Here is a 17,332-nt window from a genome sequence, read left to right on the forward strand (position 1 = left end):
GTCTGAGGTAGTATTCTAATATACAGAGTGTCTTTTTATTTCAGATTCACAAGAATGCTCTAGTGAACAATGAATTATCATCAGTATCATATATTTTTGATTCTAGATACAGTACTTGCTCTATTATATTTAAATATGGCTAGCAAATGTTAATAAATTTTTACTTTTTAAGAGCAAGTTATTTTTTATCATCTTAAAGTAATTTTGTTCTTTTTTGGCTATTTAAAAAATATCTCAAATTTCAAATAGGGATTTACAAATGCAAAGAAAGGATCCCTTTCTTTATTTTAATGGACTCTCGATATAAGTCAAGACCAGCTCTGCTTCTCAAAGTTTTTTTTTAGGAATATTTCTCACTTGCAACATATAAAAACAGAATATGAATAGAAGATAGAATATCTTAAACTAAGATTTAACACTGCAATGTAAACAGTTTTATGATTACCTTTCAAAATTTTCAAAAGATAATCAATAAAATTAAAAATTAAAAATGAAGTTGTTGGTAACAATACCTTGTTTCTTTCAGAATTTACATTTAGAGGATCTTCAGCAGCTAACATGGCACTGCTAATGAGAATACAAGCTAAAATGACATTGGCAAAGTAAGTATGATTTACAAGATGGTGACAAAATGCACGGAACCTACAAAAATGGAATACAATTTAGCAGAAATCAGTAGAGTTCTTATACAATTTTTCTTGCTGAATAAAATGTTATTATTACAATAGTCATGATTATAAGAGGAATATAGGATGCTCAACTGTTGAAACTTATAATGCTGATCATTTTTTATGGATAAATAGGAACAATAAGAAGAATTAGTGTAGGGAATAAATTTTCATAGAGCTCATTAAAAATCTTTTGCTACCAGTCAAACAAGTTCAAAACAGAAGTTTTATTTTTTCTGAGACTACAATTTCACAGAGTTAGTAATAAAGAACTATTATACAGCTTTAAAAACGTTACTCTGAATACACAGTCACTAAGAATAAAGTTTGTTGAGTCCCAACATACAATCTAATATTCTTTAAATAAATAAAAATTAAAATCTAGATAGATAAGACTCACATTAGTTATTTAATTATTTATTAGTTTTTTTTAATTTGAGAAAACTGCTCACCTTTTTTTTATGAACATATTATCCTTTTTCTGGCTGAAAAAAAAATCCTCCCTTGATACATTTCTGTCCAAATATTTCTTTCACTTTTGCCAGATTCAATAACGGTATTCAATTCTAATCAGTAGTAGGTGTTCTCATGCACTCACTACATTTAACCCCCCCCCTCATTCAGAAATTTTAGGACTACTTATAGACCTAAAGTAAACTGTTGTGTTTATGAAAGCCAAGAGATAAGGCAGAAATAAGAAATAAGGAACAAATAAGAAATAAGGCAGGTGAAATTGTTTCACTGGTCAAGTTTATTCCCTCAAATATTGTTGAAATAAGTTAAACATGGTTGCATGAGGATGATAACTAACAGAAATAGAAGTGAAAGGTATGATGTTTTTTATGAGGATAAAAAAATACAAGACTTGAGGAGGGGGGGGGTGCTGATGATGACAGCAGAGGAATTATATTGACATAAGGTGGAGATGCAAGAATGAAATAGTGTCAATGGTTCTGAAGTAGAATGGTGTGAGGTAGAGGTTGACAAGAAGAGCTGTTTAGTCAGATGTTGCTGTAGGCCAAGAATGTGGAGGGGTGATGATGAAGAAAGACATAAGCAACTTGGGTTAGTGTACAAGGAAGAATGATCCCTATGTGTAGGGATCCCAGACGTCCCGTAAAATATGGGATCATCCCTTTTTGGCTAATGTGTCCCGTTGTCCCCAGAAAAGTCTTCGGGACAGCTTTTATTAAGTGTTATTCATTCTTCAGAAAAGTATTGCAAGAGTGAGCAAGACTGATTGATTAATCAGAATATTGTCAGGTGAGAAGAGCATTACTGTATTAACAATCTATTTTGTATCTATAATAGTAAGTAAAAAAACCATTTGAAGGCAACTTAAAGTGGCTTAAAGAAAATATGCAGCCTAACAATTTGATTTACTATTTGTTTACTTATACTTAGTAAAGTATGTGCATAGTAAACCTTACCATGAACACATTTGGAAAGTTAGAATCAATTTGTAAGACTAGCATATGTGATAGATTTAGAAGCGCATACTAAACTTTCATCCTCAGTCATAAGTGTCCTGTATTTTTTTCCAATGTATCCGGGATCCCTACCATTGTGTTGTTTTAATAATGGTAATAAAGAATGGAACAAAGACATAGCATTTGAGAATAAGGAAAACTAATTTCTTGAGTGTAAAGGAAGATATGCGAGGTTTGAGAGGCTTAGATTTGATCATTTCATCAGAGGATGCGATTGTGAGTGGGGTGTTGTATTTTCCTCCAGATGGTTAGAGTAATCACCTGGGTGGTTACTCCTCTTGATTCATGATAACAGTATTATCCTTATCAGTTTTAGTAATCACAATATTTTTATTGTTATGCCAGCCAGATGAAGACTTCTGTGAAAAAGGATATATGTGGAACTATGAAGCCAGTGATTATATGAAAAGTTTAGAGAAAGCTTGAAACTATAGCATGCAGTAAAGAGTTAAGTAGGAAGTAGATAAATGCTGTGTAGGCTGATAAAGAGATATTTAATAGCATGTATTACAAAGATCAAAAGACTGAATAAGGTAGATGTCAAGTAGATGAATGAATCTACTTGACATCTTGTGCTGCCTCCACAGCACATTCTGTGGAAGTAGAAGAACATGAATAATGGTAATATTTGGTTTCATGGAAAAATCCTAGAGAGAGATTTTTTTCCATATGTGGCAAGTAGAAAAAAGAATGATTATTGTGAGGTGCTGTTGATGAATGAAAATCACAAACCCTGCTGAGGATATAGTCAAGGTATTCAATGGGCAATTTATCAAGGTGTGTCATCCTCACCAGAGAGCAAAATCATGATGAGCTCCAGCATATAGAGTGTAGAACAAGATAGCTTACTAGTAAGCAAGGAAGATGTATATGAGGAATTAAGTAAGCCTGATGTCAATAAGGCAATAGGTCTTAATGATATATCATTGCAGGTCTAAAGGAAGTTAGCATGAATCTTGGCATACCTGTTTAACAAGAGTCTTGCAACAGCATAAGGCCCACAAAGATAAAACTGATACATTTCACAAAGCAGGTAATAAGACAAGCAACAAATTATGAGCTAATCTGTATATCTGGAGATGTATCTTAGTTCTCACCAACCTATCACAAGCAAAGGCTTCTGACAGACTGCCACACAACAGATTGTTAACTAAACTGAAACAGATGGGATTGGATACTAGATTAGTGAGTTGGATAGGTGACTGGCTGTAAAAATATATATCAGCAAATTTGGTGTGGGACTGTGGTATCTTGATAGAGGAAAGTCACCAGAGTGTGCTGCAGGGATCTGTTTTGAGACCACTGTAGTTTAACTTATATAGTAATGATACTTGAAGAAGTTTAACTGGAAATATGTAGCTGCAAACGATGAAAACAGTTACATATCGACAGAAGTTCAGGGTTCACATTACACAGTTTGTGAAGAGAGATTGAGAGAATGTAATATGCAAAGTCATCTTAGGAATGGAAAGGGAAGAAGGATATAAGGGAGACATAAGTTGGTAAGTGTTCGTTACTGGATTAATCTGAAAGAATTTTTTCATAAAATAGGAGAATGGGGCAGAACAAGAGACCATTCCTGTAAACTGTATAAGGAGGATGTCAACAAGGGAGTGATGATCAGGTTATTTGTATGGAGAGTGGTTGGGAAATTAAATGCATTGCCTGACAGTGTGGTGAATGTAGACATGTTGAATGAATTTAAAGCACAGTTTGATGAGCTTTGTGTGTGAAGGTCGGTGTTAATAATAATAATAATAATAATAATAATAATAATAATAGCATATCATTTTGATGCAAGCACAGTACTGCTTGGTGCCATGAAGCAACATAGCAGAGAAAACCAGAGTAAAATCACTACTCTTGTAAATAGAGATACAGTTATTCAGATGAATAAAAACTTAGTTGGAAATTTTATTATTTTCTTCTTCTTAACGTTTTTAGGTTCTAAAAATAATTATTTTCAAGGAAAGCCCTTTTGTCTTTCTTAAATGCCATAATAAATACTGCAATTAGACAACTACAGCTCCAATTAAAATGATTAAAATATAATAATTTTAATTAAATGTTTATTAATAAAATAGCCAAGAAATTTTTCTTTTTTTTTTTTTCTTTTTGTTAAAAAAAAGAAAAAAAGGCTAATACTATATTCAAAAATTCAAAAACATCTGATACTGGTAAAGTAGATATTTTACAACTTTAGCCATTTCCATGAGATTTGTGGAAATTTCCAAATAAATCATCAATTTATCAGAAAGAGGACTAGATTATTATTAAATTATATAAATTGTACTGAACTTTACAAAGGCATTTGATAGGATACTACATTGAACTCTACTGCATAAATTGGAGAAAATAGGAATGGATCTGAGCTGGTGATTTGAATTAGAGGGTGGCTGATGGACAGATATCAAATAGTGGTTTATGGAGCAGTTGATTCCAGGAAAAGGCAGAGAACTAGTGGTGTACCTCAGGGCTCAATGCTTGGTCCTCTGTTTTTTAATTTCCAAATTAATGATATTGGAAATAATTTGACAGGAAATATCCATGAGTTTGCTGATGATACAAAACTGGAAAGAGAGCCATAGTCAACGAAAGTGATGTAGAGATCTTGCAGTATGATTCAATATGTTGGCAGTATTGGCAAAGTTAAATGGCTTCCAATTTAACGTAGCTAAGCGTAAGGTGGTGCACTTTCAGAGGATGAGATCACATGCTGTGTACTATATTGATGGAAGTAACTGCAAGAAGTTGACAAAGCAAGGGACCTGGTAGTGATTGTGGACAGTGAATATTACAAAGATGGCCAAAACAGCACATCATATTACATGGCTGTTGAAGAACACACTGAGAAGAAGAGGATAGGGAAGCTAGTCTTCCACTTTATGAGGCAATAATAAGTCACATTTGTATTAATGTGCACACATCTGATTGTATGGATTCTTTGGTGAGGAAGTGGTGAAGAGGATCCAGAGATGAGTGACAAAGATTGTGGCAGGACTGTGGAATGCTTCCTACGAGAATACACTGAAGGTCTGTGGGCTCCAAAATCTAGCTGATAGGCATAAGAAAGGAGATATGATAGAAGCATATAAATTATTAAATGGGATTTAGAGGACAGGCACTGATATACAGTGCAGGAGGGGTGAGAACAAAGGTTCACCCTTGGATATTGTGCAAGTGTGATTGATGAAGGTGTTTAGGACTAGATATTTTGCTTTGAGGGAGATGAATGGGGTAAATTGCATTGACAGAGGTGGTTGTGAGTGCTTTGTCTGTGAATAAATTTAAGGAGAGGTATGATAGGTATTGTGTGAATAATGGCTAGCATGTCAATATGAGGTTTCTCACAATGAGTCTCCTGACTCAAGAGAGACACCTGGTATAATAATAATAATAATAATAATAATAATAATAATAATAATAATAATAATAATACACACTTCTATGGAGTCTGATGATGCATTGCAGGAGAATCAAACTATCCACACATCATCTATCATAGATGCTGTGTGGATAGTTTGATTCTCCTGTTTGACTCTCCTTCAACCCATTAACAGACAAAGTACTCATAACTGACTCTGGCAACCCATTCCATTTATTTACTGCTCTCCAAGCAAAAAAATCTAGTCCTAACACCCCCCCCCCCTACTAACTACACCCTTACTCAACTTTCAGGAATGACCCTCTTTTCTGACCCCTTTAGCTAAGGGCTGAAACACTTCCCCTGCATTAATCCTATAAAACCCTTTAAGTAACTTAAATTAACTTAAGATAGGTGTGAAATGGATGAATGAAGACAATAAGCATGCGATACAGAGGAAAAAGGCATTATGGAGGCAACATAAGAGGAGTGGTAATAATCATTTCCATGACGAATACAAAACACAGACAAGAAGGGTTGGTAATGGTAACAAAAGTGAAGTATGAGCAGCAGCTAGCTAATGGCCAAAAAGAATCCTAGGGAGTAGTTTCGATATTTAGCAAAAAATGAATCATTATGAAAGGATGACATTGATGGAGAAAATGATATAAGAACAACTGTTGCAGAAGATATAGTTGACATATTTAACGAGCAGTTCATAAAGGTCATTCATTCTGTGAATGTGACATCGTGGAGAATTTCAGAGCTGAAGATGAGGAGGAAAGACTGACTGTAACTGAGCAAGAGGTATATGGGGAATTGAGAAAACTTCATGTTATTAAGGCTGTGGGACTTGATAACATATCACCACATATTTTCAAGGAATGTGCCAGGGAGTTGGCATCTGCCTTGACATATTTGTTTAATATGAGTCTTGCACTGGGTCACGTTCCAAAGGAGTACAAGGAAGGTAAGATTGTGCAGCTTTATAAGGGAGGTGACAGAACTCAAGCATTAAATTATAGGCCTATCTGTGTGGCAGTTGTTCTGGTTAAAGTGTTAAAGATATTGGTGAGAACCAGGATCCAGAATTGGGTTGACAACAATGGTATTATCTTTGATAGACAGCATGGATTTATTAAAGGGAGGTCATGTTTTTGTAATTTACTTGCTTATTACAATAAGGCAACAGCTTCATTGGACAAAGGAGATAGATACACAGTAGTATACTTAGATTTTGCAAAGCCATTTGATAGATGACCACATGATAAGATGATAGTTAAACTAGAGTGGATGGCGTTGGATATTAAAGTAATGCACTGGATTGGAGACTGCTATTAGATAGGTATTAGCAGGTTGTGTATGGGGAGCAATATCTTGGAAAAGTAATGTCACTAGTGGTGTGCCTCTGTTTTAAGGCTATTGTAGTTTCACCTGTATGTGTATGTTAATGATATTTGGAAAGATTTGGATGGGGATATTCAGTTTTTTGCAGTTGATGCAAAATTGGCCTTACAAGAAGACTTGAAAAAAAATGAGTGAATGGGAATGGAAGAGGGGATGCAGTTCAATCTTGAAAAATATAAGGTTTTAAAATTTGGGAAACAAAGATGGGATGTAGAATTTATGCCTTGGTGGGGATATATTGTTGAAGGTGGAGGAAATAAGAGATCTTGCAGGGGTGATGGTGGATGAGGATCTAAATTTTTTGGAAAACACATTGCCAAAACAGTGAGGACAAACAAAGATTCTGAGAATGATACGGAGGACACTGACTTGTATAAGTAAGGAGGACCTTGTTCCATTGTATAAGGCTCTGATTAGGTCACACCTTTCATAAACAAGGTGACCTTGTTTATAAAAGGATGAAGAGATGTTGTAAAGGGTCCAGAGGACTGACTAACACAGTTTCTGATCTCTGGAATGTTGAATACGAGAAAAGGTTGAGAAGATGCAATTTACACAGTCTCGTGTATAGGAGGAAAAGGAGTGATATGATACAGACATACAAGTTTGTAAGGGGTTGTTACAGGATTAATGTTGAAGAGGTTTTTCATAAAATGGTGAGAGATCAGAGGATAACAAGAGGTCCTCCCTGGAAGCTGTATAAGAAGAGTATGAACAAGGGAGCAAGGAGCAAGTTTTGCATGCAGACTGGAATGATTGGAATGCCTTACCTGAGAGTGTGGTGTCTGCAGAGAATGTGAACATGTTTAAGATGTAGTATGATGAGCTGTGTGTATGAGAAAGGACCTCTTAGATGAGTCATTGACTCCATGGGGTCTTAGGATAATAAGAATAATAATGTTTCTATTAACCAACTCATAAACTCTCTATTTATCATCATAAGAAGAATTCAACACAGCACTCACCATCTTGGTCATTTGTCTCTGGTTCCTCTTTATTACTTTCTCATCCCCAAGAAATCAAGTGACCAGACCCAAGCACAGTAATCCAGATAGTGGATGTATCAAAACCTTATAAAGAGGAATAACAAATTCCTTGTCTCAACTTGTTAGTCTTTTCTTCAATAGCCAAGTAGTCCTATGTGCTACCTTGAAATCTTAGCAATAGGCCCTCTAAACTTCAACCCTGTATCTACCATCCCCCAAATCCTTAGTTTCATCTATTTCCTGGAGTGCTGTTTCATCAATGTGTTATAGAGTTCGTAATTAATTTATCTGAAAATGCATTAGTTTACATTTCTGCGCATTAAACTGATGCATTACATTTTGCTCATATTGACAACTTATTTATGAGTGGGGGGGGCTGAAAAGTTCTGATAAACACCTAGAGCAAAAATTATATTAAAACAATTCTTCTTAAATATCCTAAAAGAAAAAGATCAAATTATTACAATTTGATGAAACATGGGGGTTAGAGGGTTTTAAGATATGCTCTTTCTTGTTATTATTATTATTATTATTACCCCAAGACCTCATGGAGTCAAAGAGTCATCTGGGAGGTCCCTTTATCACGGTGTGATAGATCATCATACCATGCCTTGAACACATTCAAACTCCTTGCAGACACCACACTCTCAAGCAAGGCATTCCAATCATTCACAACTCTGCACGAAAAAACCTGCCTCTCACTCCTCTACTCACACCCTCTTTATATAGTTTCCAGGGATGACCTCTGGTTCTCCCCCGATCACCAACTATTTTCTGTAGAACTTCTCCAGCATTGATCCTACCCCTTACCAACTTGTAGGTCTCTATCATATCTCCTCTATTCCTCCTGTCCACCATACGTTTGCAAATTACATCTTCTTAATCTTTTCTCATACTCGACATTCCAGAGGTCAGAAACTACCTTAGTCAGTTGGCTTTGGACCCCTTTCCAACATCTCTTCATCCTTCTGAAAACCAGGTGACCAAATCTGGGCACAATAGTCCATGTGTGGCCTAATCAAAGCCTTATACAATGGAACAAGAATCTACCTACTGTTGGATTCTAATTATGTAGAAAATAGAATAAATGTTATTTGATTCAGAATCCAACATGATTTTCCATCACAGAGGCCGCGTTGTAAATATTATTTATTGTAAATAACGTAAATGTAATTTGATATCATATAACTACCTTAATTATATCAATTATTTAATTATTTAATCAAAGAAATGTGTTAATGGTAAATAGATTCTGTATTAAATATTATTAAGTTATTTTAATTATTGTTATGTCAATATTATAAGAACTTGTATTTGTAATTTAACTACGCACTTATTGAAATGCAAATATTCTATTTATTCTTTTTTGTGAAAGTTTAACGTTATGTAATAACTGAATGTAGTTGTATAGCCTAATGTAACATTCGCGAGAATGTTTACGTTTATCGGTTGTCACAGAGACGCGTGAAATAAACGAGCGCGAGTGAAGGGAGCGTGGGCAAAAGAAGAAGAAGAAAAATATATACGTAGTAGTGGAGTCGGAACGGAATTTTGGAAGTAAAAAGTAGCAAGGGGATAAACTAGAGAAGTAGAAGTAAATAAAAGGTTCTTAGGGTAGGAGTTAAGTGGATAATTTTTATAAGTGAGCAAGAACATAACGAATTTTATAGTTAGCTGAAATTGAAATCAGCAGTAGTAATAGAAGGAAGTTTAAAGCTACAATCAGATAAAGTAAAAAGCTGAACATTCAAGGAAGAATTCTGAATAAACCCAGCTGATCTAGTATTGCAGTTTATTTCCGATTTGCCCTAAAGAGAACCTCACAGTGTTTTAATTAATTTATGAGTGGTAATAACGATAGTTGAAGTGCCCTAATTGATGTCAAGAATTCTGAAGCGTAATTGATAGTGCTTTAAGTATAACTGCGGATAAGTTTTTGTAAATGTGTTTTTATTCTTTAAGTGTGATAAGTGAATTTCAGAAGTTTGCTCACAACATAATAGATGTTCTAGGAACCATTCCCGGTAAGGTCTATCATAGTGAATTGTTAACTTTAACTGTGGAAACCCTTCGTGATTGAGAGTTGGAGATAGGAATTGTATGAAAGATTATTTTCAGCTATTAGATCCTGTAATATTTTGAACTTATAGCATGACTGAAAAATGTGTGAAAACTAATTAGATTGGATGTTCTATTATATTCATTTAAGTGTAAAAACTTTATAATCCAGAAGCTAAAAAGATGCATCTGAAGACTTGGAAGATTGTGCTAATGTAATTGACTTGACTTAATGTTTGACTTATTTCGAATGTTTAAAATTAGAAGTAAAATTTATGTAAGTGTTATATGACCTATATTAAATGCTTTATTTGTTAACCTAACTGTTGTATTTGCCTGAAATTCTTTTTCCTGCACTGTTCACAAAAATTCGAATCTCGCGGGAATCCCAAGTGGAAAATAAAATACCTCGGCCAGAATGAATGAGAAGACTGCTAACTAATTTTGAATTGATCCTACTAATTCATATAGACTTTGAATTGAATTGATCCTACTAATTCATAATGGAACAAGAATCTACCTACTTCTACTAGTCAGTGTCCTCTGCATCATTCCCAGAAGCCTACATGTTGTCTTCACAATTCTGGCTATGTGTCCCCTAAATTTTAGATCCTTATCCACTATCACCCCCCAGATCTCTTATTTCCTCTACCTCCAACAATATATCCTCACCAAGCATAAATTCTGCATCTGATCTTTGTTTTCCAAATTTTAAAACCTTACATTTTGCAGCATTGAACTCATATCCCCATTTCCGTGCCCAATCACTCAATCTATTCAAGTCTTCCTGTAAGGCCACAACATCTTCATTACACTTCATGGTTCGTCCCAACTTTGCATCATCTGCAAACAACTGAATATCTCCATCCAAATCTTCACCAATATCATTAATATACAAGTTAAACAGTAATGCCCCTAAAACAGACCCCTGAGGAACTCCACTAGTGACTTTCCTTTTCCTGGATATCGCTCCCCCCCCATACAGAACTTGTTGATACCTCTATCAGATAGCCAGTCTCCAATCCAATGCACTAATCTAATATTCAACCCCATCTGCTCTAGTTTGACTATCAATTTATCATAGGGTACTCTATAAAAAGCCTTTGCGAAATCTAAGTATATTACTGTGAGTCATTCTCCTCTGTTCAAGGAAGCGGTCACTTTATTGTAATAAGTAAGTAGTTTACTAAAACATGACCTCTCTTTAGCAAATCTATGCTGTCCATTAAAGATAATACCATTGTTGTCAATCCAACTCTGGATCCAAGTTCTCACAAGCTTCTCCAACAACTTAACCACAACACCTGACACACAGATAGGCCTATAGTTTGATGCTTGAGTTCGATTCACCTCCTTTATGAAGTGGCACAATCTTGCCCTCTTTCCACTCCTTAGGAACTTGACTGAGTGCAAGACTCGTATTAAAAAAATATGTCAAGGCAAGTGTCAACTCTCTGGCACATTCCTTCAGAATACGCGGTGATATATTATCAAGTCCCACAGCTTTATTAACATCTAGTTTACTCAACTCCCCATACACCTCTTGCTCACTTACTGTCAGTCTCTCCTCCCATCATCAACTGCTCTCAATCGCTCCATGAAATCACATTTACAAGACTGAAAGATCTTTATGAACTGCTCATTAAGTATCTCCACCACACATTCCACAACAGCTGTTTTTATACCATTTTCTCCTATCAATGTCATCCTTCCATAATCATTCTTTCTTTTGTTGGCTACATATCGAAAGAACTCCCTAGGATTCTTTTTGGCTTCATTAGCTAACTGCTGTTCATACCTCTCTTTAGCTACTCTCACCAACCAAGTCACCCTCCTTGCCTGGTTTTTGTAGACCTCATGGAATTGGTTATTTCCACTTCTCCTATGCTGCCTCCACAATGCTCTTTTTCTCTGTATCGTATGCTTAATCTCTTTATGCATCCATCTCACACTTACCTTATTTAACCTTCCACCCTGATTAAATATTACTCTACCTAGTTTTGCATCATAAGCAAAAATCTGACTATATCCCTTCAGATTATTTACTATATCATTTATGTACAAATTAAATAGTAGTGGTCCTAACACAGACCTTGCATTTCACCACTAGTCACCTGCTTAAGGTAAGACACACCCTTCACAAAGAACTGATTCATGAATTTTGCCTTTATTCAACTTTTCCAATACCTCAGTTAACACTGAGATAAAAGAAAATCATTTTGTCATAATTCTGCTTCCTTCAAATCCTGAAAGAGTTTAAACTTAACTAAATCAGGTGGTCAGAGGTACTGCCAATTCACTGGATTGGCAATTCACTAGATTCTATTCCATAACAGATGGACTGATATTATTCCAGCTAATCATATGGTAGTAGTATTCACAATGAGATTTTGTAGTGTCCTAACCTCCAGGTTATCTGCCTATATTCTTGCATCAATCTCTGTCAACAACAGTATTTCCACACTGATAATACAACCATGCAAATAATCACAATAATTTAACTGCTCATCTTGCCTCTATCACCTACCCTATCATCAACATTCATTATACCTGTCTTTCTTTCTCTCACAGCGACCAGCATTCATAAGGGAAAATTATGGAAACAACTTGGCTATAAATTTCAAGTTAGTTGTCTCTATATTTGCCCTGTTTCCTGATTTTACATTTCTCAGTACACTGGTCAACTTTTGTGCATGTGTATTATGCTGCTCTTTATTTATTTATTTTTGTAGTTCTTGCTTAATGATGTTACTCATCGTTTTAATTCTCAACTGAGTTATCTATCTGATTTAGATGCATAGTCTGATGCTACTTCCATCAAAAATCCCATGACATTTAGAAATGTGCTATGACATTGGTCAAAGTTACTTCCTTGAGTTTGTTTTAATCACTAGTTACGCATAGTTTCCACAAATATCCCTGTCTAAATTGAAAATGGCACATGTTTAGCAACTTTCCAGGCAAAGATCACTTGATCACTCTCGGCAACTGGAGACAGAGTGGTGCCTGTGGTTATGGACAAATCCTTTGATATCATTACTAAATCCAGTTCTCTCAATGCTAGAGTTCTCTCCATTAAAGCTTCAGGTAATTATCTCTTACTAGATGCATAATTCTTTTCTTCCAATTTCTCCTATGACTGTTTCTCCTACTAATCTATGGTCTATAGATTAATAGGAGAAACATGCTCTCAAATCTGAAGTTATTCATAACAGATAAGACAAGGTTATCTTTCCTGCACTCATTAAGCTTATTTGTGATTATGTTCTCCACATCTTCCTTTATATCTCATGAACTACAGCAGCAATGGCCATATTTTGTCCTATTTGCCTCTATCTCAAGCCAGATAACCTAGAACACACTTCCTCATATGTCACTGCTTTTCTACTGAACTCATACTTTGACGGTTGCAATATTTCTGCTATGATCACCAAACAGATTTTTCTTCCATTCTGTTCTGTATGTCCTCCATGAAAATAGAAAATCCCTTACATCATGTTCCTAGGTCATCCTCTGTTAATACAATCTTCTTCTGGTAATGCCAATAACTTTTGGTAAAGTAGATCTAACAGATACAAAATACTCCAGACCCTTATTCCTGCTGCTTCTGTCATTTGTGTGCATGAACTCTAATATACTCTTATGCCTACAACTATCCTTGCAATTTGTACTAACAATCCCATTCAAATTTGAGGCCTGAATAATTACATTTGGCAGTTTTTTTTTATAATTTTCACTTTCACATTCACTTGCCTGAAGTGTGCCTGCACACATTATCACCTGCAGTTCCTTACAGTCATTCTAGTTTCTCTGATTTTGCACTTGCAATTTCTCAACGAATAACATTCCTTGGATATCTGACTTTAAATCCATTGAAGTGCAAGCTATACATCACTGTATACATTTACAAATGGTACTCCATTTCTGCTACACATCCAATGATGACTCACTTGCAAGCATTGCACTTCTTCTTCTCACTATAATATATATGTAAGGGTGAGGTTATGTAAGTGTTACAAGGAGAATCTTAACTCTTTCCTCTTCTTTTTTGCTTCGTCCTGTAACCCTTACATATCTTCACTCAACCTATATCTGTCATCTTTCAAATCACTCATACCTTCCAAAACAGTTAGCTGTTTTTCTTAATCTCATTCTAATAGCATTCCTAACATCCTTCATCTTTGCACATGGAAAAACACCACTTTGTTATGCTCTCATCAAATATACCTCTTATCATGGAATCATCATAATATTCTCTACTTATTCTTCACATTCCCTGTCTTGTTTTATCATATTTTTCTTTCTCTTAACTCTACCTTTTCCTTCCTTTCTCTTCTCTCTTGTGCCACTCATTAGATGTTTCTCTAATCGCACCAGCTTATAATTTATCTTGTGAAAGACTCAGCATAAGCACATTGTCTCTCTCTTATTACAGCCACTTGATTTGCTTGATCTTTCCATTAAAACTTTTGTCTTATTATTCACTTCTGCTTACTACCTCATTCCCATCAACACTCTGTGACACTAACATTTTTGCACCTATTATCAGTTCTTTTTTTCATTCTCTTGCTTTAAACATGAAACACACTCTATCAGTCACTGTTGAAATGTTTCTGACTTTTCACTCACTTGTTTCACACACACTTACCTTCCAAACACGTCCAATACTCTTTCATCATTTTTGCTTTCAAACAACAAACCATCGGTCCTCAGCAATAAGTGCATCTCAGATGCCCACAATTACATCTTACAAAACCCTCTTAAGATGAATTCTCTAAACAAAGCCATCATGGCTGTCATTGTTGTCTAGAACATAGTGGTGGCATGTGCAACACTATTATTTTTATTAACACCAGACCTCTCTGGATTTAAAAGATTCGTTGTAAGAGGTCCACTCACAGCTACACAAAGCTCATCAAACCCCAAATATATTCTCATATATCTTCATTCCAATAAAAACCAAGTACCAGATCTGTGTACTGTAGTCCATATGCAGCCTGTTAAAGACTTATACAAAGGGAACCATAACCTGTTTTCTTCTACATGTCAAGTCCTCTGCATCATTAGTGTAATCCAATATGACTTCACAATTTGTGTAATGTGAACTGTAAACTTCAGGTCCCTGTGTGGCCCTGAAGTTTAAAGGTCACTGCAAGTGTATACTTTGCATTCTATACTTGTATACCAAAATTTAAGAATTGTACACTTTGCAAAATTCAACTGATAGTTCCAATCACTTGCTCACCCATACCATCTATTCAAGTCCTCCTGGGTGACATCTGCTTGATTCATCATTTTCCCCAGTTTTCCAGAATCTGTAAGCAGTTATATATCTTCAATTAAACAGGTCCAAATGTAATTAATATACAAGTTAAAGCACAATGATTGTGCTTTAACTTGTATATTAATTACATATCTCACCAACTAATTATATTAGTTGGTGAGATGTAATTAATTATATATCAATTAATGATATATCTCACCAACCTATTGATCTCAAAACAAACCCTGCAGCACCACTAGTAACTGATACCTATATGAGCCAATCACCTATCCAACTCACTAATCTAGTATCTAATCTCATCTGTTCCAATTTAGTTATCAAGTTTTTGAGTACAATCTATCATAAGCCTTTGCAAAATCTAGGTATACTCATAGCATATTCATCTCACTTGTCCATTGCATTCATCATCATGCTGTTATAGTACATAAGCAAACTAGTAAAACATAATTTCCCTTTAATAAACCCATGCTGACCATCGACTGCATGGGTTTATTAAAGACCTGACCACTGACCAACCTATCGAGCATCTCAATCACAACATTTGTGGAGTTGGAAAAATTACTCTCTTTCACTCTTCCAGAGTTTTCTATTGCATAACTTATCTTAAACAGGCATGACAATATTCCCATTAACTCCCTGGCATATTCTGTTAAGACACAAAGGTGATACATCAACAAGTCCTAATTGCCTTGTTGGCATGAAGTTTACTTAACTCCTATTATAACTCTTGCTCACTCTCACCAGCAGTCCAAATTTTCCATTTCCTCTGCACTCGAGCTTCTCACGAGGGAGAAATACCTTGATGAAATGCTCACTGAATACAGTGTCTAGGTCCTTCGAAGTAGTTATTATTATTATTATCATCATCATCTGAGACCTCCAGGGAGTCAAAGACTCATCGAGGGACGCTGTAAATTACCCAACCCAGATATCATACCTTCCCTTAAATTCATTTACACTAGATGCACTCACTACCCCTAAGGGCAAATTATTCCACCCTCTCACTGCTCTCTGGGAGAAAAACCTAGCTCTTACCCCTTTTTTGACTGAGAACAATCTTAACTTCCATGGATGCCTCCCGTGTTCTCTCCCTGCCTTCCATATAATGAAAAATTTCATCATTTGAAATGCTAGAACACCCATTCAAAAGTTTATAGACCTCTATCATATCACTCCTCTTTCTCCTGTTAACCAAGGTCTGCAATCCACATAGTCACAATATGTCATCATAATCTAAATCCCATAATCCAGATATAATCTTTGTAACTCTTCTTTGCACCCTTTCCACAGCTTCTTTATCCCCTTGGAACCCAGGAGACCAAATCTGCACACAGTAATCCAGGTGTGGTTTTATCAAAACCTTATAAAGAGGCAAAATTACTTCCTACCAATCATTCTTTCTTCTACTGCCACATAGCAAAAGCTCTCTCTCTCTCTCTCTCTCAAAACCCAATCACGTCACCTTCCTAGATAGCTCTTTATTCTTTATGCAACTGATTATTAGCATCTTGTGCTGCCTCCACAGTTCCTTCGTCCAGATTGCCCTTCATTCATTCATCTGAATGAAGGAATAAAGCCCATTCACCCTATAATCTAAATCCCATAATCTGGATATAATCTTTGTAACTTTTCTTTGCACCCTTTCTACAGCTTCTTTATCCCCTTGGAACCCAAGAGACCAAATCTGCACACAGTAATCCAGGTGTGGTCTTATCAAAGCCTTATAAAGAGGCAAAATTACTTCCTATCAATCATTCTTTCTTCTACTGCCACATAGCAAAAGCTCTCTCTCTCTCTCGAAAACTAACTAAGTCACCTTCCTAGATAGCTCTTTATTCTTTATGCAACTGATTATTAGCATCTTGTGCTGCCTTCACAGTTCCTTCATCCATATTGCCCTTCATTCATTCAAATGAATGAAGGAATAAAGCCCATTCACCCAATTTATTTCTTATCTGATTTGCTAATTTCTGCTCATATTACACTTTAGCTGTCCTTGCCAACCAAGTCACCTTCCTAGACAGCTCTTTATTCTTTATGCAACTGATTATTAGCATCTTGTGTTGCCTCCACAG

At 35.5% G+C, this 17,332-nt stretch overlaps 1 protein-coding gene across 1 annotated transcript in view; it reads right to left on the reverse strand.

Moving 5' to 3' along the window:
- LOC150108907 (muscle calcium channel subunit alpha-1-like) overlaps positions 1 to 17,332 on the reverse strand; it is a 1,617,925-nt gene that overhangs the window by 813,792 nt on the left and 786,801 nt on the right. The window contains exon 22 of the mRNA XM_090414483.1: positions 513 to 642. Coding sequence (XP_090270609.1) covers positions 513 to 642 — 130 coding nt within the window. The remainder of the gene's footprint in view (positions 1 to 512; positions 643 to 17,332) is intronic.

The sequence above is a fragment of the Typopeltis vanoorti genome, chromosome 2, assembly GCF_054136105.1.
Source record: "Typopeltis vanoorti isolate ZY-2024b chromosome 2, IOZ_Tvanoo_1.0, whole genome shotgun sequence".
Lineage (NCBI taxonomy): Eukaryota > Metazoa > Arthropoda > Arachnida > Uropygi > Thelyphonidae > Typopeltis > Typopeltis vanoorti.